Here is a 24,609-nt window from a genome sequence, read left to right as displayed (position 1 = left end):
CGTACTCCTTCACCCTTCCTGACATTCATTCCCAGGTCCCTCACCTGGCTGGAGTTCTCTTCTGACATGCTGAGTATTTTTTGAGAATGAAAAGGAAAGAAACTTGAAGGCATTAGGCCTAGGATCTTTTCTTTGCAGGGACGGAGATCCTTCAGTGTAGGGCATAGTACTTGGAGAGTGTTTTCTTGTTGAGTATTACGAGAGGAGAGTTGGTACCTTTGAAGTTTCCCTCAATGAGCGGAGGATTCGTGCCTGAAGCACCTTTGTTATTCCCTGAGTAACTTATCAACACCTTTGTTCCTGCAGTTCTTTGTTTAAATTTATGTTGTGGATTGGTTTTTCTGTGTTTTCTTTCTGTACTTTATTAGAATCTGGTGTGATAACAGGGGTAGAGACCACAGTCTTCTTGATAAATTTGTTTCTCCCTTCCTTCTTTGCCATATCAGTGAGGTGCAGGCAGGAGACAGAAACCATGCCATTTGTTTGGTTTTTAATACAGAGAATTTAAACTAAAGACGTGTTAGCCTTTGAGGGAGGTGATTAAGAAGTCAAGAGGAGAATGTGGAGGTGTCATGGAGGTAGATGACAGAAAGCGTCTCCCGACTCTGGGGCTGAGGGAACAATTGAAGAGGCTGGAATTAATGAAACTTAAAACCTCAGTGGAGGGTCCTTCAGAGCTAAGGCCCAGACCCCCAAAGAGGAGGACAAGCCAAGCAGGTGTCTCTGAGCTCAGAGGAGGGAGCCGTGGGGCTGGGACCCACCTCCAAGGAGAGGGGCTGCACTGGCAGCTCTGACGGAGGGTGCCATGAGGCTGATGCTGTGATGTTGGGAAAACTGTGATGTGAATGAAGCCTCTGCTCCTGGCTGCCAGTGTGTAGGAGCCGTGTTGCTGAGCCCCTGACAGGAACAGGAAGCCAGCGGAATGGAGCCAGCCCCTTCTCCTCTGTCCGGCCAGCAGCCTTCCTCCAGGGCCAACTGGAGGCGCTTCCCAGGGAGCCGCTGGCCAGGCTGAAGTGCATTGAAGTGCAGTTTGCAGAGTCCAGCCCAGTCTCCCACAGCAGAGTGCGGGAAGCAGGTTTAGAGCTGAGAGGCCACAGCTTAATTACTGCTTTGTTAGCCCAGAGCAAAGCCAAAGGCCCTTTCTGTCCTGTAACTTTGAGCCCTGCACTTTTCTCTTGTTGTTTCTTCCTCTCTAGCTCTGAGTTTGACCCTTTAGCTCTTCAGAGAAAAGGTCTAAAAGACCCTCAGCATTTCCAAGTGTCCATTTTATAATCCCTTCATGCCTTCTGCCTAGGAGGTCTACCCCTTAATCCTTTGACGTGTACCTAAGGGGAAATGGCGTCTCAGCTGAACCGCCAATCATGCGCTCCTTCTGTGGGCATTTCTCCAATGGCCCTTCCTCCCATTTCCTGCGTCCTGGTACCGCAGCCAGATCAAGGCTGGTGAAACCAGAAATCATGAAAGAGAGCCACAGACTTTCTAATTCAAGTCCACAGATGTTGGTTATTTCCGCTGTGTGCCAGGCACTGTGGTTAATAGAACGAGGGAGAAAATGTGATCCCTGCCCTTACCACTTGCCATCAGCTGACACAAATGTAAACAGAAATGTAAACTCTTCCCCAGGTTACAGACTGGGATGGTCGTTGCCACAGCTTGAGGAGGTGGGAGAAGCAGATAGATCTGAACTGAATTGTGGTTGGCCATGAATGGAAGAGCAATAAAATAATAAACACATCTATATTTACTATATGCTTTACCAATACCGACACCTTTAATCCTCACTGGTAACGCCATGACAGATGACTGCAATGATCCCCCTTTTGTGGATGGGACATTGAGCGATTAAGGAAACGCCAAAGATCACAAAAGCTAGCAAGTAGCAGAGCTGAGTTGTAGCAGCTGAGTGACCTCCCCCTTAGACTTCGTTTGAAGATGAGATAAAGTAACAGTGCCTGGCAAGAGAAAGCGGGTAGTTAATTATACCTTACCTTGTATGGAGTTTTGTAATTTATAAGGGTTTTAAATATGTTACCCTATTGAATTTTCATAATAATTCGATGAGGTAAGGATGTTAGTCTTATTTTGTAGGAGTCTACTGAAGCTAAAATAGGAATAGAGATGGTCTCTAAGAGACGGGAGAGGCGCCACCACCATTATACGTTCAGCATATTCAGGGAGGCCGTCAGGAAAAGGTGATGCTTTGTTGGGTGTGCTGTGATTTATGGCTGAACAGGAGATTTGGGAGTCACACACACGATAGTTTTGGAGAAAAGAAGACTAAATTTGGTTTCCTGGCTAGTGCTATGTATGGAACCATTATCATTCATTTTGCATAAGGGAAATTAATCATTAAAGGGCTTAGAATGTTAGCTCTTAATTGATGATTTTACTTGTTCATAGCCTCTGCGACATTGCATAGAATTTATTTGATGAAACACTAAAAAGCTACTTTTCCAGATATCAAATAGTTAATATTCTTAAACCAGCAAGAAGCCCGTGGTCATTTTGAGAAACAGGAATAGTGATTTGAGCGGAGGTGAGATATGAGGTAGCCTGCAAGTCGGATGTGAATGCCCCTGCCAGGTTCTCTTCTGGCCTCTGGTAACCAGTGGAATCCAAAATGTGGGTTGCACTTGGTCTTTTCTGTTTACAGTGTAGGAAGGACAAACACACTTATAATCTTTGTCAGGTTTCCCCTGCCTAACTTGGTTAAATCCAGCAGGTCTCAGAGGTACTTGACAATGGCCCAGGGTTTTCACGGTCCCCCTCATGACACACTGTGGGACAGTTTTGGTCAGATGACAGTGTGTGAGGTTCTGAGCACCCACTTTTGCAGGTGAGGAAACCTGGATGCAGAAAGCTGACAGTTTGTGCCTGGTCAGGGAGAAGCAGGCCCGGCCCTGGCACTGCTGCCCTAGACGGTAAGCAGCTGCTCCAGAAAGCGCTCGGTACCTTCTTCTTCTCCCTGCTAAGTTTGGCATTTGACCCAGCAGATGGCCAACAACTTGTAAATATTCACCCGTGTTTTGTTATTTGAATGTGCTGATCAGACTGAGACTTTTACTTGCTGGATGGAAGGTGTGGCTGTCTCCGGGAAGGGGAGAGTGACCTGACCCCTTGAGGGCTTTGAGCCATGTTTGCCAAGACGGCTGGGTCTGCTTCTGCTCCTGGTGCACAGTGCCACATTTTGCACTTGCCACGTCTAAAATTCCCTTTCCCCCTCTGGCCTATGAGCTCTTGGGAAGCAGGGAGGAAGTCTGAGTGGCTGAAGCAGCCATCGCAGGCAAGACACATCGCAGCGCCTGACGTTCTTCCTCTGGTCTGATGTTTGAGTTCTGCAGGCCACCGCCAGAGCTCGGAGCCAGCCATTTTTCCAGCAGCACTCCGTATTCATCACTCTGCTAAGCAAGGCATCACAGCGGCCCCCTGTGAACTTTGGTGTAGACTTTGTTGAACTCATTTGAATTTGGTACGAAAGAAAATAACATTTCACATTTCTCCCTAATGTGGAGAAATTGAACTCATTGTCTTTTTTGTTGAAGTATACTCTAATATTAACAGGTGGAATTTTATTTTAAATATAGAAAAGCCAATTTTTAAAAACATGCAAATGCATAAACTGTAGCCAATGTTTCCTTCCATTACATAATTTCTCTAGGTAATGACTAACATTGATGTCCTTTTTCCTTTAATTTTCTTTATCTAGTACTTGATATTTAGAAAATATATGCTGTGTTTAAATTATACAGCATCATAATACAGTAGCTACCCATGAAGCCACCACCTGACCTGTGATAAATCTTACAGTCCTTGGAGTCACCATGAGTTTTCTTCTCCATCCTGTCTCCCTGCCGCCCCTTTCCTTGCCCAGAGCAACTGTGATATTTTCTCTTAAAAAGTTAGTTGAAAGATGGGGCAAGAAGGCTCATGCCTGTAAACCTAGCACTTCGGGAAGCCAAGGTGGGAGGATTGCTTGAGGCCAAAAGTTCAAGATGAGGCAAGGCAGCATAGTAAGACCCCGTCTCTGCAAAAATAATTAGTCAGGCATGGTGGTACCTGCCTGTAGTTCCTGCTGCTCTGGAGGCTGAGGCTGTAGGATCACTTGAGCCCAGCAAGTCAAGGCTGCAGTGAGCTATGACTGTACCACTGCACTCCAGCCTGGATGACAGAGGGAGACCTTGTCTCCAAAATAAATAAATAAATAAATAAATAAATAAATAAATAACTGGTCATGTTTAGCTTTCTTGTCTTCTCTCCATTTCTACCCTGTAATTGAGAGTTGATGTGAGACTTTTCTGGAAGTATCAATCAATAAATGTTTTCAGAAGTCATCAACTCAACATAGCCACTTTCTCTGGGTATTTCTGTCACCAAAAGGGATAGAGAACAATGCTTCCAACACAGGCATAGGATGAATGTCTACTGGGGGACTGGGGTCACTGCAGAGGAACAACAGAAACAGTGTTCATTCTTTGGCACTGTGGAGGTCAGGAAGAAATCTAAAACATGTAGTATCAAAGCATCTGGCCCCAAAGGACCACTAGACCAGGACAGAGGGTTAGGGGCAGGGTGAGGAAGAAAGGAGGAAGGTCAGATTCAAGGGGGTCCAGTCTATAAAAGGCCTTTCTTCTGTGAGATTTGGAAGTTTGACATTTACTCCAATTTTGAACAAGTCATTGGAAATCAACGTCTTAAGTTCTTTGGGTTCATTTTGATTTGTTCCTTTTCCTCTGTACACTGCAACAGTCAGAAGGCCAGCTCTGTGTGGATTCAGGCAAATTCAAGTGACTTCGCTAGCTGGGCTTCAGTTTTACCTTGCAGCATATATAGTCCCTGTCAGAATGAGGGCCTTGCAGAGACTGAGATGTTGTAAAATTAACAAGAAACTGTGAGCCAGCTCTGAGAGTTCATCCTCTAAGTATATTTGAGGTTAAATTCAAGGTTAGGGGTTCACAGACCTAGCTCCCATTATGTGTGTTTTCACCTAGCATCTCCACTCATTTTAAATGAGGCAAATGGAAGGCCACAGTAAGCATGATGAACTGGGAGAAATTATCATCAAAACCGTACGTGAGTTCACTTAAAGTATGTGCTGGTACAAGACCATGACGATACAGAGAAGAAATGGAATGGAAGATCTACACAGATGGGCAAACCTCCTGCAAATATTTTACCTCTGAGAGGAAAAATAGAGTGTGACAGTAATGCCGCCTCCAGAAAGACTAGTTATTTAACCGAAAAAAAAAAATGGATGTAAAAGTTGAAGTGTTTGGTAAGTTCTGAAGATGAGATAGAGAGGCAGAATAGAAAAGAGACGTTCCCTGTATTTCTTCTATCAATATATTTATTCTTTTTTTGTTTTCATAAAAACGTTTGCAAGATTAATTTACATGCTGTACAATTCACCCATTTAAGGTCTGTAATTCAGTGGTGTTTTTCAGTATATTCACAGATACGTGATCTCCACAGTCTATTTTAGAACATTTTCATCACCCCACAAGATACTGTACTTTTGGCATTTTTATTCTGTATAAAATACCTGGCCAGATGTTCAAAGGTAGTGAAATGTTATGAACTCTGGGCTGAGGCCTCCACCTCCTCTGCAAGTCCTTCCCTAACCAGAGGCACATGCAGTATTTTATTTAATGAAGATTTCTGAGGTCTGCTGCTTTGTGTGTGTGTGTGTGTGTGTGTGTGTGTGTGTGTGTATGTGTGTGTGTGTGTGTGTGTGAGAAAAACCACTAAGTTCAGGCAGGGGCCTTGAAACCTTGCTCCAGACCCCTAAGTCCCCATGAACCATGAAGATTTTGGAGCCACATGCAATGCAAATGGGCTCTTACTGTCCTGTCTAACCAGAGTAGCACACTGTAGCTCCATTTTCCAAATGCATGATCTGTTTAAGTGAAGCATTCTAGAGCTTTAAGGCAAATGTGAAAGGATTCAAAAAGACTTAAAACTCTGTTTCTGTCCTCAAGGAATTCACTAGATAGTTGGGGAACCATGATATTGAAACATCAAAAGTTAATTGAATACAAGGTTACCAAAATGATTGTTCCATATGATTTCATTATAGAAATACAGAAATTCTGTCAAAAGTTAAGTACAAATATGGGAACCAGTACAATTTAGAGGGATGTTTAGAACTTGGTGAGTCTCGTGTGGTTTCTTAATGAAGTAACAGAACAAAAGTTGCCTGAGTGGGGACTGTGCCTAACTCTGGCCAACACAGTATGCTCCTGGTACTCAGTGAAATTGAGTAAGAATAAAAACAAAATATTGGAACAAAGCGAGAAAATCTGTAAATATCAAGGCAGCATGAAATCAGAAGTTAAAACAACCTGAATTCATAAAATACCAAACTCACCAGCCAACTTTGATAATCAGTTTTTATTAAAAAATGAATAGATGGAATTAAAAGTAAGGGCCATCAAACATTTAGATGTAAAACGAAGTAACTGATAGTACATGCTATTTTTTATAGGTAAAGCTGATTTTTAAGTTAATTTAGATAAGAACACAATCGCATGGGCTATAAACAGACTGGAAGTACTTATGACTCAAGATAATTAATCTAAAAGCTAAATTAATCATCTGGAAAGGAAATGTCATGGAAGGCACCATAGGGATAAATGTTGGATTTGGTCTTATTTACATAATTGTTAATTAGGCTGAATAGACTACTTCTGGAAACAGTAGTAGAAACTTGGACTAAATGTTTGTATGCCCCCCAAATTCATACTTTGAGATCCAACCACCAGGGTATTAGGAAGTGGGGCTTTAGAGAGGTGATTAGGTCATGAGAGTGGGTCTCTCAGGAATGGGATTAGTGCCATTAGAGGAAGAGACAGCAGAGCTTGCAGCTCTCTCTCCCCCCGCCATGTGAAGATACAGCAAGAAACCTGCTGTCTCTAAACCAGGAAGAGAGCCTTCAAGCACCCAACCATGCTGGTACCCTGTGGCCTCCAGAACAGTGAGAAGTAAATGTTTGTTGTTCAAGCCACCAAGTCTGTGGTATTTTTGTTACAGCAGCCCGAGCTACAGCAGAGCCCTTGGTTTTAAATGGGAGGCCTTGGGGCCGGGCTCGGTGGTTCACGCCTATAATCCCAGCATTTTGGGAGGCTGAGGCAGGTGGATCACCCGAGGTCGGGAGTTCGAGACCAGCCTGACCAACATGGAGAAACCCTGTCTCTACTAAAAATACAAAAAAATTAGTCAAGGGTGGTGGTGGGCACCTGTAATCCCAGCTACTCGGGAGGCTGAGGCAGGAGAATCACTTGAACTTGGGAGGTGGAGGTTGCAGTGAGCCCAGATCGCACCATTGCACTCCAGTCTGGGCAACAAGAGTGAAACCCTATCACAAAAAAAACAAAGGGGGGGTGGCGGGGAGGCCTCAAATTACAGGGGTTAACAGCACAGCCTGGCCTTAGTAGACCTACATTTGACCTTGGCTCTGTCACTTACTGGCTGTTGGACCTTAGATAGCTTAGTTAAGGTCTCTAAGTCTCAGTGTCCTTGTGGACACATGGAGTGGTAATGGTGGCTATCTCGTGGGGTTGTGCTGTGTGTTAATGAGATAATGCACATGAAGAGGCTGGCACAGTCTCTGGCACACAGCACCCCACAAACAGTGACCATTGGTAATCATATAATCACAATCAGAATCAGGGGATGTGTGTTCTGATCTAGAAAGAGAACAAGTGCCAAAGAAGCTGCAAAGTGGTTCTTTAACTAAACGTGGCCATGGTTCGAAGCTGACTGAAGGTCACCTTGGCAATGTCATAACTGTGGAGAACTTGTGGAGAAAACAGAGACCCTCCCCTGTTTGACACTCCTTCCAAATAATTTCTGAGCTGAGAAAGAAAACCAAAAAACATAGTAACTTAGCCTAAAGGGAAGGAAACCAGAGAATGACTTAATAATGATTGACTAGCACGGAAAAATTTGCAAATGGAGAATGATAATATTACCCTGTTTCAGTAACATTAAAAAGGAGAAGAGAGTTTTAAGGTAAGGGGAAGATTTTGGTGCAGAAAGAAACTTTACTGAAATAATGGTGCTGCGGTACTGGGTTGTATTAACAATTGATAATGTATTATTAGCCTTCTTGAGAATGTTTATGAACAGATTCGTGGGAGCTGAATAATTTTTATTCAATCATGGAATGATAAAAGGGAACCTCCGGCCAGGTGCAGTGGCCCACACCTGTAATCTCAGCACTTTGGGAGGCTGAGGTGGGTGGATCATGAGGTCAAGAGATCGAGACCATCCTGGCCAACATGGCAAAACCCCATCTCTACTAAAAATACAAAAATTAGCTGAGCATGGTGGTGGCCACCTGTAGTCCCAGCTACTCGGGAGGCTGAGGCAGGAGAATTGCTTGAACCCAGGAGGCAGAGGTTACAGTGAGCCGAGATCATGCCACTGCACTCCAGCCTGGCAACAGAACGAGACTCCGTCTCAAAAAAAAGGGAACCTCCCAGGGTTTTAACCTTGGAAGGTGCATGGAGACATTTGTGTTTCAGATATGGGGGCTAGGCCCAGAGCAGAGGACAGTTAGGATGGAGTAGCATTGTTAAACCAGAATCCCACTTTTTCCCCTTCCCCTCCCCAGTCCCCTTTGGCAAGCTTATAATTTAAAACGGGGTCATGGACAACTGTGAAACTTGTTTATCTGTTGAACTCTCCAAATCAGTGTTTTGTCCGGACCACTATGACGTCTGTGCTTTGTGAATGTTCTTTCATGTCATCTTCACCACAGTATGCTGCCACAGGTGCTGTCTCCATTTTATAGATGAAGAAACCGAGGCATATTGGCCTCAGTCATGTGTCAAGCCCACGGCACACCAGTCAGGGCCAAGGCCTGACCGATTTCAGCTGGTAAAGATACAAGGGGCCACTCTATTTTTTATCGTTTTATTTTTTGACACAGGGTCTCGCTCTGTTGCCCAGGCTGTAGTGCAGTGGCGCAATCTCGGCTCACTGTAACCTCTGCTTCCTGGGCTCAAACAATCCTCTAACCTCAGCCTCCCAAGAAGCTGGGACTACAGGCATGGACCAACACGCCCAGTTAATTTTTGTATTTTTTTGTTAAAATGGTTTTCGCCATATTGGCCAGGCTAGGAGCCTCTGTAGATTTAGACAGCTTATTACTTACGTAGATGCAGAAAGAAGAGTAGCCAAAGGTACCAGCTCCCACACATCGTAAAAGGAGGATCCTGAAACAAAGGGAGGGTATGTTAGTTTAGCAGGGCGGTCATAAACAGGTACCATAGCCAGGGTGGCGTAAACAACAGAAACTTACTGTGTCTCAGTTCTGGAGGCTGGAAGTCTAAGATCAAGGTGTCGGCAGGGTTGATTCCTTCTGAGAATCTGTTTTGTGCCTCCTTCACCTCCAGTGGTTTGCTGGCAAGCTATGGCATTCCCGGGCTTGCAGGAGCATTTTCCCAGCCTCTGGCTTCATCTGCATGTGGTGTGCTCCCTGTGTGCCTGCCTGTGTCCAGATCTCCCCCGTTTGATAAGGATACCAGTCACATTGCATTAGAGTCTGCTCCAGTGATTTCATTTTAAATGTATTACCTCTGTAAAGATCCTGTCTCCAAGTAAGCTCGTATTCTGAGGTACTGGGGTTTCAGACTCCCACATATCTATTTTTTGCGGGGAACACAAGTCAATCCGTAATAGAGCAGGTGATTACAATGCCAGCTGTGACATAGCCCATTGCAGAGAAGCCAGTTAAAGGCTGCAGCTAAGACGTTTTATATTCTATGGTACTGTTCCAAGGAGGGGAGCCAGAAAGCCTCATACGCCCTCAGAACCTGGAAGGTGAGGAGAGACTGCCTCATGACAGCCTCCCAGGGAAGTAGGGAGATGGGCAGGAGATGGCTCCTGGTAGCTCCTTAAAGGCCTGGAACACCAGAGGATCACAAGGCATTTATCCTTTCAAGACACAGATGAGCTGTGGTTCAAGTCTTTGTTTGGTGGCTTATGCAGCTATGTGCAAGGTTGCCGGGGGCCCTGGCAGAGCCGTTCCTCTGTCATCGGTCATAGGACAGGGCAGATTCTAAGCCAGGTCTGCCACACTCCCATCTACACTCCTTGAGGCTTGCTGTTTCCCCGGACACCAATTCTTATGTTGACTGGTTGCTGACGTTTTGTTGATGTCTTGGAGTCATAGGTCAGTTTCCCCCAGAAAGCAAACTCTGAGGCAGAGATGAACATGCCTGAAGCTCATTAGCAGGTGCTCGCAGGATCAACACCTGTGGAAAGGCAGGGGTGGCAGCAGGAATGGGTAGGGGAGGAGGTGGGCCGCCGTGCACTCACTACCAGGCCCTCAGCTGACCCCAGGCAGCTCTGACACTGTGGAATTGTCTGAGCTGCAGGGAGGGGTTTCTCTTCTAGCCCATAAAAGGCAGACTTTTGTTATTGAAATAAATATGCTGTATTGCAAGTAGTTACCACAAGACAAACAATGATTGCCTTCATGTATGCTTTTATCATTAAGTATATGTTCTTAACAGTATCAAGGTATACACAGTATATGTACATACATGTATAGATCATGTTAGTAAAGTATGATTTTGGTATTTTTTAACTCACTTAAGACAGTCATCACAGCTGTCTATATTTGAACTGCATGACACAATTTTGAGTCTGGGTCACAGACCAGATCCTTATTCTGGTCATTGAATGACTTTATTGGGTTTGTGAATCCTGAAAGTTCTATATGAAAATCTGTGTTTAAGAAGATATATACATTTCTGGAACGAGAATTTGAATCTGTTTTCATATTCTCAGGGAGACCTGTGTCCTGCTCCCCGACAAAGTTAAGAACCATTGTGTAAAGAAACAGAGTCATGTTGTGGTTGCTTTGTAGGCTGCACTTTGCCTGCTCCAAACACACAGCAGTGATAGATCAAAATCTAAAAAGGGAAAATGAAAAAGTCATAATCATGCCCCCTACTCCCCTAAAAAAGATATATCACTATAGACAAGAGGCACACACAAAGCAGAGTGTGAAACGTTGGACACTGTGGGCTGCAGGATCACAAGCCGGGAGGTGGAAACAGAGGCTGAGCTCTGGTGGCAGTAAGACTAAATGTGCCAGGCCAGAGCATGTGCTCTGCTTGAAAGCGGGCAGGGTAGTGGTCCTGTCCTCTGACCTAGAAGGGAGGTCCAAATCACTGCCTGCCATAACCTCTAGCCTATAGAAAGCTTTGATCCTGGGAAGAGCACAGGACAGAGACAAGGCCTCCTTCTCAGGAACTGAGCCAAGTACCCCCATGTCATCATCAGCCATATCACCATTGGGTAGAAACCCAGACCACCATGTCAACTCCATTCTGTGTGAGGGGTTCAAGCAGAGGAACCATAAAAACTTCTGAGCAGGGAGGGTGATCAGCAAGAGAACATTCACAATTATCCCCTGTACAGGCCAAGCCTACACACCCAAATTCCACGCCACGTGAGGAACTCTGACCTTGGGGTGTCAGCCATCCAAATCAACAATCAGAATGTGAATTCACTGAGAGTAAAGGAAAATTTAAAAAGCTATCTTGAAAAAAAAATGTGTGATGCCCTCAAAGAGACCATTGGATAAATAATAACCATTAAAAAAAAAAGGAAAATTCTGAATAAGAGGCAAAAACTGGCAGAAATGAAGGGTAAGTAGATAAGGGAAAGAATTAGAATCTCAGAAATGAGTGATAGATTCATTAAAATAAAGAAGGAAAAGCAGATGAGACTAGTAGACTCAGTTGACAGGAGAATTAGTTAAGAAGCTGTTACTGAAGAATTCACCCAGAATGTGGCACAGACACACACAGAATAAAACCTAAACTAGGTCAGTTAAGAGGAAAGGAAGATAGATTCAGAAGCTCCACAGTATTGATTGTTGCAGATCCGGGAGAGAATGAAAGGAATGGCAGAGAAGTAGTGCTGGAATTTTTCAGAATTGGAACAAGACGAGAACCGTCTGATTGAGAGCGCTCTCAGAGTACTGAGCAGCATGAAGAAGGATAAATGCAGACCCAGCCTCATCAGAGTCAAACTGCAGAGCCTGGGGGATAAAGATTCACTGCTTCCAAACTGCCTGGAAGGAAAGACAGATTACCTGTGAGGAAGTAGCACTGACTGACAGCAGACTCGTCACCATTACTAATAGGCAGCAGGGAAATTGTCAGAGTGCTTAGGGAAGACAAACATGAAGCTAGAATTTTGTGTCCTACCAAATTATTAAAGTGTGAGGGGTTTCAGACATGTAAATACTGAGAGAGTTTGCCTCCTGTGGACTTGCACTGCCAAAAAAACTGTACTTATCTGAGAGATACTTATCTGAGAGATACTTATCTGAGAGAGCAGAAGTGAAAAAGAAGGAAGGGTGTTAGGACTAGGAAAGGCCTAAGTTTTACCTCAGGTTGGGTTTTTTTGTTTGTTTGTTTGTTTGTTTGTTTGTTTTTTTACCTCAGTGCAGGTTAACAAGGTACCACTGCACTTTCATAGATGCAGGCAGAAAGACAAGAGACTCCTGCCTCAAAGACCAAGGACTTTGTTACTCAGCGCAGAGGCAGCATGAGTCCTCTTAGCATTGGCTCTTCTAGTTTCCCAGTTCAATAGCGGGGAGGTGGAGCAGCTCTGCATGCTGTGCACACACTGGGCTGGGGCATAGCTGAAAAGCCTGAAGCTTGGGCTCCTTCCAGTATTTCATTTGTCCGTTTACATGTGTTTGTTTTTATCCCAGTCTTTTAAAGGGGCTGCTAGTAAACCTGCCCAATCTTTGTCCCTGAGGAAGACATTATGTTTATCATTCCGGTGAGGGAACAACCTACTTTCTGCTCCAGAGGGAGAGACTCACCATCTTCCAGTGCTATTTGGTGTACAAGCCACCACGAGTTTTATGAAAACTCCGTAGAGCACTGTCCTCCAACAAAGAGGTGGAATACAAGAAAAACATACGGAATTTTAAAATATTTTTAACTTAAAATTAGCTGTTGAGTTTATTGTTTTACCTGTGATTTTGTTTAGAAGATGAAACTCTAGGTAAGAATAACCAGGAAGACGGACTGCTAGGGAAAATGAAGCTTCCTGTCTTTTGTAGGAGTTGAATAGAGACACTAAATAATTTTGTGCTTGGAACAATCTATTAAAGGAATATATAAATATATATATAAAAAAATATATATAATATAAATATAAATATTATATATACATATATTTCTTAAAGAAGAGAAATCCAATTTACTGTTTACACCAGAGGGAAAAATGTTAGAATATTTTGAAAATCAAGCATCTACTAGGAGGCAGAAAAGGAGAAAATTTATGAAAAGAGGAAGACTGGTTAGCAGAAAACACAAATGAAGATGATAGAAATAAAATATATTGGTTTTCACAGTGAATATAGATTAAAGTGACCTGTTAAAAATCTGAAGCCACTCAGTCATCATGACCTTGTTCCAACATCTCAAGCAGGAAGGACGGGTTGAAAAGCTGTCCCCACTGAGGTCTGATGTTTTAGTCTCTGCAGAATTGCCACAACATGTCATTGGTGAAACTGAGCTCATGCCCACTCCTCGCCTGGCCAATGGTGTAAATAACCATCACTGGTTTATGCTAGTCTTGATTAACAAGGCATGACTTTCATTTCCTGGGACTGAGGAGGGACCTTTCCGAGAGATCAAGTGGGAGATATTATTATCTTCTTGATAGATCAAGAAAATCAAGCAGATAAAAGAAAGGATATAGAAGATTTGAATAATACAATAAAGAAGTGTGACCACACCAGAATGAGAGGTAATATACTTTTCAGGCACCCCGAGAACATTGATTATATTGCTACTTTCTACTTGGGCATGGAATTTTTTTTCTTTTTCGTTTGCAAATATATGAATTTTGTGACTTTTAATGAATATCTTTTTATTGTGAGCTTCAAGTGTAATTGCATTGATGTCAGAAAAGTTAGTATTACTCATTATTGGAACTTTGTTGTAACTTGCTTTTTAACTTCAAATATAAGGATATTGTTTCAAGCCCGTTGGAAGTAGCTACAGTGCAATAAATGTAAGGGTAAGAAGAGAGTGTTACAGGAGTGTTTAGCATCAGTTTGCACATGTCCAAGTCGTATGCCTGGTAGGAAAACTTTAAATTTGGGATCACACATTTTTGCCTATGCCATTTCTATTCATTAGGTACATAGCTATTTCTTGTTTACTACCTTGGTTAGACCTGTGAGGAGACAGAGCACTGCTAATGGTGGGTACCTAGTTATCAGTTTAAGTTTTCTGTTTTGAGTGAAATATCCATTTGATCAAAGTTTCCAAGTTCATTATTATTAAATCATTCAAAATATTCACCTATGACTTTTAAAGTCTCTACTGTATCTGTAGTGGTTTTTTTTGAGAATTAAATCATTTATTGATTACACATGATAATGAATGATACACAACCTTCATTCCCAGCTATAATTTTATCTGGTACCAGATTCAATTTAGATATACTGCATAGGATGGGCCAACAATCATTTGTATAACCAGTAAATCCTTGATTTTGCTTGGGTAATCCCTTTTAATGGTGAACTTCAGGTCACAATAGTAACTATCAGTTCAACTACACCAAGGTTTCTGAAGACAATGGCTTCTCCACCCAAGCAGGTTGTATATAAACTCCAAATAGAACCTGGCATCACCCTGAAGGAATTCTAACTTCATACTCATGGGAGAAATTTACCAAGGTGGCTTCAGAGTAGACTAACTTTACACAGTACATTAAAAAAAAAAAAAAAAAAGACATTTATTCAGCGTCACAATCGGACTATTACATTTAGCAATCAACAGCATGGGTGCCAAAAAAAAAAAAAATCTACATTAAAACCCTTTGTTGGAATGCTTTACGCTTTCCACAGAAGAGAAACTAAAATAACCTGTTATACAGTTAGTCACAAATATAGTCCTCAATTTTTTTGCCCATACACATGAGTATTTGTCTAAAACATGTCTTCTTTGTAGCAGCTAGGCCCTGCCACTGTGCTTGCCTGAGTTCACAAATCTGTTGTAACCTGTAGCTTCCCTGACACTTCTCTGGCTCTCCTCTCCTGCTAAGCTTTGTTTTCTAATTGAAATCTTCTGCCACTGCCTTAGTTACTACTGCTACTGGAACTGCCGTAGCCACCTTGGTTTCGTGGTTTTGCAAAGTATTGGCCTCCACCACCATAGGGAGCAGAGCTTCTGCCTCCAAAGTTTCCTCCCTTCGTGGGTCCAAAATTTGAAGACTGATTGTTGTAATTGCCAAAATCATTGTGGCTTCCACCACCTCCAGAATTGCTTTCATCATTACCAAATCCATTATAGCCATCCACACTGCCACCATATCCACCACCACCATGGCTGCCACCATATCCACCACCACCATGGCTGCCACCATATCCACCACCACCATGGCTGCCACCATATCCACCACCACCATGGCTGCCACCATATCCACCACCACCATGGCTGCCACCACAGCCACCACAACCACTGAAGTTTTCTCCACCACCAAAGTTGTTATTCCTACCGAAACCACCTCCACGACCACCACCAAAGTTTCCAGAACCATTTCACCTCTTTGGCTGTAAGAAGCACTCGCCATCTCTTGCTTTGACGGGGCTTTCCTAACTTCACAGTTGTGACCATTCACAGGATGGCATTTCTGAACGACAGTCTTATCCACAGAGTCATGGTCGTCAAAGGTTACAAAGGCAAAGCCCCTTTCCTTGCCACTGCCTCGGTCAGTCATGATTTCAATGACTTCAATTTTTCCAAACTGTTCGAAATAATCTCTTAGGTGATGTTTTTCTTCTTCAATGTCTCCTTTAATGCCACCAACAAATACGTTTTTCACGGTTAAGTGGGCAACTGGTCTTTGAGAATCTTCTCTTGAGACAGCTCTTTTTGGTTCCACAACTCTTGCATCCACCTTGTGTGGCCTTGCATTCGTGGCTGCATCCACCTCCTCCACAGTGGCATATGTGACAAACCCAAAGCCCCTGGAGCGCTTGGTGTTGGATCTCTCATGGCCACACAGTCCGGGAGTGTTCCCCGTTGCTCAAAATGGCTCCTCGGGCTCTCATTGGTTGTTTCTAAGCTCAACCCTCCAATGAAGAGCTTCCTCCGCTGTTTGGGCTCTTTGGGAGACTCTGACTTAGACAGGACGGCAGGGAGAAGAGAGACTTTAACGATGCATCTTTGGTGTGTCCACGAGCAGAAAGTAGCAAGCTGACGAACGTGTCTCGTATCTGTAGTTTTGATGCCCTTTTCAATTCTTTAAAAAAAAAAAAAGAATTCTAAAGAGGACCAACAAAAGAACATGTCAGTGCAGCCAGCTCTCTGTATATGGGGGTTTCACGTCTGTGGATTCAGCCAATCGTAGGTCCAAAATATTTTGGGGAAAAACAATTTAAAAATACAACAATAAAAAATAAAAATCTAAAAATATAGCAGCTACTTACATAATATTTGCATTGTATTAGGTATTATGAGTAATCTAGAGATGATTTAAAGTATACAAGAGGATGTGCATAGGTTATATGCAAATACTACACCATTTTGTATAAGGGACCTGTGGATTTTGGTAGCTGTGGGGGTCCTGGAACCAATCCCCCTCAGATACTGAGGGACGACTGTATGCAGTTATCTGACAAAACTAGTAAAATAGTCATCCTTCTGTTAAGAAAAGAAATAGGAAAACACAAATAATATTGTATGTAATTGAAGGTCCCTTTGGATTCTAAAATTCCACGATTCTGTGGTTGTGGGTTATGGAATTCCTACTAAGTGGCTTTGCCTGTCCAGCTTCAGCCTCTTTGCCGTTCCACCTGGTTACTAAATGCTGGGACAATCCAGGGATGGAGGCAAGGCTCTATGTCTCACCCACATGGTATGTCCGTTAGCTCATGCAGTTAGACGAGAAAACACAGCTGAATGCATTGACTGTAATGTAGTCATTGCTCACAGCAGGCGCTCTGTAACGTGCTCCTCTAGCCTCTAGAATACCTACAATGTAACAGGGACTGTGCACAATAGATTCCAGAGGTGGAAACAGAGATGCACACCCCACCCTCAAAAATGGCAACCTCTTAGGAAGACAGCCGTGAAATAAGTAAGTACACAAACAGTGAGGATGAAAAGTACTTAGCAAGAGAAGGATAGGGTGCAGTAACAGGGGATTGACGGTGTCTGTGAGGGTACCAAGTGAACAGGGTGGCCGAGGACCAGAAGTGAGGTAGGGAGGGTGGGAAATTGCATGTGGAGAAAGCCACTTAGTGTGTTTAAGAAACCCAGTAGGCTGGGCTGGCCCGAACCTAGAGAACATGGGAAAGAGGTAGAAGCTTTTAGGAATTGGAGGCTTTCTTCTGGGGCAGTGGGGAGCCCCCGGATGGTTTTTACCACCACTGCTGGTTAAGCACCTGAAAGAAAGCCCACATCTCAGTAACCATGATCTGTAGTTAGCCTCTTATTTCCCAAACAAAATTCTATTTCTCCCGTTCAAAAAAGCAAAGGCCACTAGTGGATATCCTGTGTCTGATACCTGTCTATTAGTGAATTAAATGCTTTCTTTTCAGTTAAACCATTAAACTTTTCATATTTTTTAACTTGAAATAGGCTTGCAATGCAATAAGCTGTCTGGGTTTTTCTTTTGAACTGCGTGGATTTTAAACTGTATTTACCACAATATATATTTTAATAATGTCTTGGGGGACGTGTTCTGGCTGCCTGCGCTATCATCATACCAAGTGTTGCCCATGAGTTGCTGACGTATGTTTCACTGGGACGCCTTCTCCCATTTCTCTGTCAGCGTGCCTCGCATCAGAACTCAGTAAGTACGGTACCTCAGCGTGGATTAATTGAAGAGGAGATTCCATGCTAATTCTTGGCAATCTCAGTCTCTTGTCTCCCTAAATTTCCATTTTCCGTGAGGAACAAGAGGGTATTGTCAAAAGGAAAACAACCTGTGGAACCACCAAACTCCTGTCATCTATTGTTACATTAACCCATGGGTCATTTATCGCAGCATCGTGACTGTAGGAGAGAAAACAGTGCTTCTCAGGAGCCAGCAGATTTTGTCAACAGCACCAGGGTGCTAATTTTACCGTGTTTGTATGAAATGTGTGTTCTAAACTGATGCATTTGTTTGACAACTTTATTGATATTTCAAGTTGAATAATCATCTATGTCTGAGCATTTAGTTCTTCAGATATTTAGCCATTTAAAAGTTTTATACTTTCTCTGATCAATGATTCACCGAAGGATTTATAGCAATGTCAGGCTTGGCATACATCAGTTTATAAATTTGCCCGGATTTAGCAGATATTCCCTTAGGATTTCATAGGTATGTAACGAAACTTTTTTTATTGCAGCAGTAACTTGTAGACCAAAACATACACACACACACATATATCTATGTATAATTTTGATGTATATATGTGAGAGCTGTATGTTTAGTTGTTTTATATTTTTTATATATATATGTATATATATTTGTGTGTGGGGGAAAGTAATAAATATAGTAACTTCTAAACATATCTAATTTTAAATATCTGTCCTATATAATGGTGAACTACTGAGCTAATAAGCTGGAAAAAATGGAATAAAGTGGGGGAAATGGCTACATTTATGTTTATCACATCCTTAAAGGCATAATTTGAAAAATAATTCCCCAAGTGACTACTTATCAACCCAATCCTTTATTTTAATAATTAGAAATACTAACAAATAATGACATTACTAATTGAAATGTCAATTTTGATAAGCTCTTACTTATTTCTCTACTAAAATGGCTTTCTGAAAGTATCACAAGAAGTTAATGAATTGCATGTTAATTAAATTTGAACTTTTCTCCTCTAGTATTCAAATGGAAAAAACTGAAATATATTCAAATTGCTTTGTAGTAAGTTGAACATTAATGGCAATATAAATATAATATATAGTAACGTTACACATGAATGTGATAAGAATCTGTAATATTCATAATGGAATTTGCTACTTTTGAACATTGATTTATCTTTTAAGTTCATTTTGTTCTGCAAATTTAAATGCTGAAATGATATTTTACCAGCATTTCCTAATAGCCAATTGCAACTTTTTATGAAAAATTTAAATATTCTCGTTCAACTAACAAGTTCATGTATCTTTTCTCCTCTTGTTTTGTTAGCCTCTGAGCAAATATCCTCCTATGATAAATGATATTTCATTCTGGTTGCCCTCTGAGAATTACGCAGAGAATGATTTCTACGACTTAGTCCGAACGATTGGAGGAGACCTGGTGGAAAAGGTTGATCTCATAGACAAGTTTGAACATCCAAAGTAAGTGAAAAGCTTTCTGATTTTACCCTTGACTATCTCCATGTGATAAATGTCATATGGAAGCATATCATAAAATTTGCTGAAACCCAGTGTATCTGAAACAGAATGTCTTCTGAATTTGTAGTGAATGTATAGCTTATCAGGAAACTCTTTGATATCAGTCCTCTCTGAAAATCTTTCCAAGATGCATTTTCCATCCTTCCTGCCTTAGTAAAGAAAATATATGAAACAGAATCTTTTAAAAGTCTTGTGGCTTTTCAGTATTGTTTGTGGAAGTGACTTCTAACCTTAGCATGTTCCAGATGCAGAGGAAATGAGGCAGAAAGAGTGGTTTGTGGAGTAGAAGTTGTTTTGATAGACTCTCAGCAAATATTTATTAAGCATTTACCACATGCCAAGATCTCTATTACGTCCTAGGAATTAAACGTGTTCCAAACAGACTTATCTCTGCCTTCTTGGAACTTACAGTCTTGTGAGAGAGGCAGACATTAAATACATGATTATGAAAGTGTGCTACTATGAGGGAAAAATGCACTGGGTGTCATCAAAAAACTAATTTCATTTGGGGAGTCAGGGCAAGCCACTTTGAGACATGGAAGCTGAGAACAGAAGGATGATGGGCGGTGAAGAAAGAAGCAGGAGCATCCCAGATAGCACATGGGAGTCCTGGGGGGCAAAGGGCACATGAGGTGCAGAAGGCAGCCAAGAACACAGCAGCTCAAGGAACAAGGGGGAGGCCATGTAAAGTGATGATTGTAGGGTAGTGATGTATTTCCAGGGCCAGGTGGGGCCAGAACCTGCAAGGTCTGAGACTTGGAATTTTACCCTAATTGTAGTGGGAAGCTATAGAAGGATAGGAGCAGAGAGATAAGGGACGTGATCTGATTTGCATTTCTGATGGGTCACCTTTAAATGGTCCCCTTTGGCTCCTAACTGTTAAAGAAGAAACAGTCACCAAATCCTGTCTAGCTCACACCTCCATTTTTGCTTTCCCCTCCTGATTGTTCCAGGTGTGTCATATCTATGTTGTCAGGGCTCCTGGACCCCATGTTCTATCCTGTGATTCAGACTCCCATCTGTTTTCTTCTTTGTCTTTTAAAGCATTCATTCTCTAGATAAAGATGTTCAGTGTTCACTGCCAATTCTTTTGTCTTACTTTCACCAATCATCTAAATGACTGAAGTACATCATCTAGAATTTTGCTCAACAACTTGTGGAAACAATAGTCCCTGAGCTCTCGCATGTTTGTTTATACTTGAATAACAGTTTGGTTGGAAGTAAAATCTTGGCTTTGTCTTTCTTTTAGGGAGGATCTTGTAAGTGCTGCTCAATTGTTCTTTCAAGTTTAATTTCATGTAAAGAAATCTGATGCCATACTTGATCTTTTTGCTTTTTGTTTTAAAGGATTCCTTCTTTATCTTTCAAGTTTAATACCTTTATCAAGTTCCACCTGAGTATTGATCTATACTCCCTAGTATATATGATATATACTCCCTAGTATATATCATTGTGTTTCACAGATTGGACTCTTATTTATTTTAGGAAAATTTTCTTGAATTATATCTTTAGGAATTTGTTCTGACCCATTGTTCTGTTCTGTTTCGTTCTTCAGGGATCCAGTTACGCATAAGTGGGCTCTCCTTTGTCTGACTTCTGTACCTATTATTTTCTTTCTAATGTTTTAAAATTCTTGTTTCTGCTTCATTTGGTATGCTTTCCTCACTGTTATTCTTCTTTGTCCCTTACTGTGTTTTCTTCTGTCTTTTTTCCCTTGTGTACCTTCCATCTGCAGTTACTTTGCTTTTCTCCCCGTTCTGAGTTCTGCAAGCTCACATTTCAGCTCCCCCTGATTTCTTGCCATCTTTTCTCTGAGTTATTTCTGCTTTCTGGTCTTCCTTCGTAGAGAAATTGCTTCACTACATTTAAAAAATTCATTGTAAAATATTTAGCCAGAAATTTCATATGCCCCAATGGCAACATTTTTTTGTGACTTCTCCGTTTCTCTGCCATTGTCCTCTTTTTTCCCTCAATTCTTTTTTAATTGATCTGTCAATGGTGTGCATATGATCGCTTTTTTGCCACTCACATTTGAATACATTGGGTTTCCTGGACCAGCTATTTGCACAAGACTGGGGGGGAGGTTGAGGGTTGGCATAGCAGGAAGGGGCTGGGGTAGACATTCAGCCTAGCTTGTTTTCACGCTTTCTTTTTCTCCAGTGCCAAGAAACCAACTCTTTCTTTAAACATGACTCATCTCTTCGATTTTTTTGTATAGGTCTTCCTCCCACCCCAAATCTACACTTGTTAGAAACAGAAGAATGACCTTTGCCTACCCCATTATCAACACTTGGAGATAGAGACTTTACACTTCAGATTGTAACCCTTAGCTCAAAAAAAAAAAAAAAAAAAAACAAAAAAAAAACAAAAACCCATGTTTTTGCTGGAGTTTTCTGAGATGTGCCACTCTGTGTATTTCATCTCTTCACTTCCTCTCATTTGGCTTCTACTTGATTTCAGCTGCTGTTGGCAACCTTTAAATATATTTTGGAGCTTGCAGATGATATCTGTCTCCTAACTTTACAGAAAATAGAATGTATGGGGTAGTCTGGATCCCTGATGCTGTGGAGTGCCAATTCAGCCCTGGACTTTTATGTGAGAAAGAAATTTCCAGGAGTTTCCATGTTGATACTGGAAGTCTAGTTATTTACATTTGAAGAGAAGGAAAAATATTGGAACACGACTGATTGCTAAGTACTAATTGATATGCCAAAAGCATGTGACTTGTAATTTTTTTCCCATTCTTTTTTAGTACAAGTTGAGTATCCCTTATCCAAAAAATACTTGGGGCCAGAAGTGTTTCGGAGTTTGGATTTTCTCAGATGTTGGAATATTTGCCTATATGTAATGAGATATCTTGGGGATGGGACCCAGGTCTAAACACAAAGTTTCTTTCATATATACCTTATACACGTATCCTGAAAAGTAATTTTATACAATATTTTTAATAATTTTGTGCATGAAATAAAGTTTATGTATATTGAATAATCAGAAAGCTTCAGATTTTGGAGCAGTTTGGATTTTGGATCTTCAGATTAGAGATGCTCAACCTACAGAAAACTCTGGAATCAGGGATTTGGAATTCATTCTTAATTTTTGAGCTCACAGCCCCTTGCTTTCTGATATGGCTGTAGCTTCACCCTTGCCAGCGTCAAAAGTGAGATGAGTGACCTTTTCGCTTGGAGATTTTCAGAACCTACAAGGTTATAGAGAGATGCTAAAAACCTAGGAAGCTGAGAGAAATTTCTGTTGTGCTGGATGTGGGCGTAGATGTTGCTTGAGGAGGGGGTAAACATTGAATTTGTTTGATAATTTGGTAGTGTTCAAGGGGAATGCTGAATGGGCATGCTAACTGGAGAGATTGCAGTGGGAGTGGGGTAGTGTCAGGGTCCTGTGGACCCAGGGACAGATCGGGCAGGCAGACACCCCATGAAAAACAAAGTCACTGAAAAAACATGAATATTTTTCTAAAAAAAATAGAGTATTAGAAATACTCTTTGAATGCAGGTATACACACACAACCCCATACTGACTGCTAAAAGGTGAACTTTTTCAGTTCCTTCTGAAGGAGACAGTACTGTTGATTAGAAGTTTAAAAAATTCCTCATTGGCACTGATCTTACAATATCTTAAATACATATTGTACAGATATTTAAAGACTATTTTTTTGGAGCTATGCCAAAGGGCATGGCTGCCAAGGGCATGTGACCCTCTTAATAAGGGGCTTGGTGATTGGAGTAAGGTTCCTATGGCAGATGTTGCTAATTATCTCTCAATATCCAACTCCCCCCGTCCTTCCGCCTGGTACCATTTTTGTAATAACAAAAACCTGATTTTTTAGCTCAGCAATTTTGCACCCAACTAGAAGTCTATACTTCTAAATTTGACCAATGATTTGTAAGTAGACATGTCTAGTGGTATTTCCAGAAGTTTCTTTAAAAGTTGAACTGAGGGTATTCTTTTTTCTTCCTGCTACTTCATTGTGAATGTGATAGCTAGTATTCTGGCAGCCATTTTGGGCCATGGTGCGGCCTTGGCAATGGAGACTGTATGGAGTGGAGCAACAACATAGAAGAAATAGGCTGGGGCTTGAATCTGTGTCACTTCAGCCCTGGACGTTTAGCTGAGAGAGAAATACCTTGTTTAGGCCACTTGTTTTTTAGATCTCATTATTGACAGCCAAAGCGAAACCTAGCTATTATAGTACTGGGAAATATACCTGAGAAAAAGGACACATTATTTAGTAATGATGGCTTACTGTGCAGTGATCCTCAATAAGTATCTAGGGCAAGGGTTGACCAGATTGTGAATATTTTTGACTTTGTGGGTCATAAGATTTCTCTCATAACTACTCAAGTCTGCAACTGCAAAAGCAGTCACAGATAAAATATGAACAAACGAGCCTAGTTGTGTTCCAATGAAGCTTTGACTACAATATCAGACAGTGGAGTGTGAATTTGGCCCATGAGCTATAGGTTGCTAACCCTTGATTTGGGGGAGGGGGATACTTGAAGTTTAAGACTCTGACTCCCAAATTCCAAAACCCTCTACTAAGAGATCATCCTTCCTTGAGCACCCTTTTTCCCGCCTCCCCATCTCCCCACCGAGTCCCTGACTACTTAGGTGATACAAAGTGAATGGTCTCCTGACCTTGAACCTTGACCCCAAGATTTATTTTATTCCCTAAACACATAAATGAAATATAGCCAGATAGTGCAAAAGAGCTTCGACCCTTTCTTTGCCTAACATCAAAGCATGCTTACGTGTGAGATGTGATAGGACTGAGTGAAAGACAAAGTCATTGAACACGTTGCATGTTATTTTCTGAACAAAAACAGATCCCGAGATGTCTCAGGGAGACATAAACTGCCGAAGAAGAGCCTAATTTCATATTAGACAAATGGAGAAATTTTTTCTTGATTACAAATAACAGCTTGTGCCCTGAAGGAGGATAGATGTTCAGGTTAGAAAAAAATGGCATTTTGTTCCAGCCAGTCGTTTAGAACCTTCTCCCAGAGGATCTTTTCCACTTAATCTATGGGCCACTTAATGCGCAGAAGAGTTCTTGTAGTTCTAAAATTTAATATAACAAAAAATAGAATGGTGATTACCTGTAGGGAAGGGAACCAGGTTGCCACGTCCTTTGACATCTTTGGAATATTGTACTATACGATGCACTGACTAAATGGGTAACTTGAGAAGGCAGTCATGTATGTCAGCA

General features: G+C 41.7%; 1 protein-coding gene across 6 annotated transcripts in view; it reads left to right on the top strand.

Annotated features, from left to right (window-relative positions):
* FARS2 (phenylalanyl-tRNA synthetase 2, mitochondrial) overlaps positions 1 to 24,609 on the top strand; it is a 516,796-nt gene that overhangs the window by 345,432 nt on the left and 146,755 nt on the right. For all 6 annotated transcript variants that reach the window (XM_015449928.4, XM_065544477.2, XM_045389943.3 and 3 more), the window contains one exon: positions 19,180 to 19,331. In XM_015449928.4, coding sequence (XP_015305414.3) covers positions 19,180 to 19,331 — 152 coding nt within the window. The remainder of the gene's footprint in view (positions 1 to 19,179; positions 19,332 to 24,609) is intronic.

This window comes from Macaca fascicularis, chromosome 4 (assembly GCF_037993035.2).
Source record: "Macaca fascicularis isolate 582-1 chromosome 4, T2T-MFA8v1.1".
Lineage (NCBI taxonomy): Eukaryota > Metazoa > Chordata > Mammalia > Primates > Cercopithecidae > Macaca > Macaca fascicularis.
This window is presented reverse-complemented; position numbering and strand designations above follow the sequence as displayed.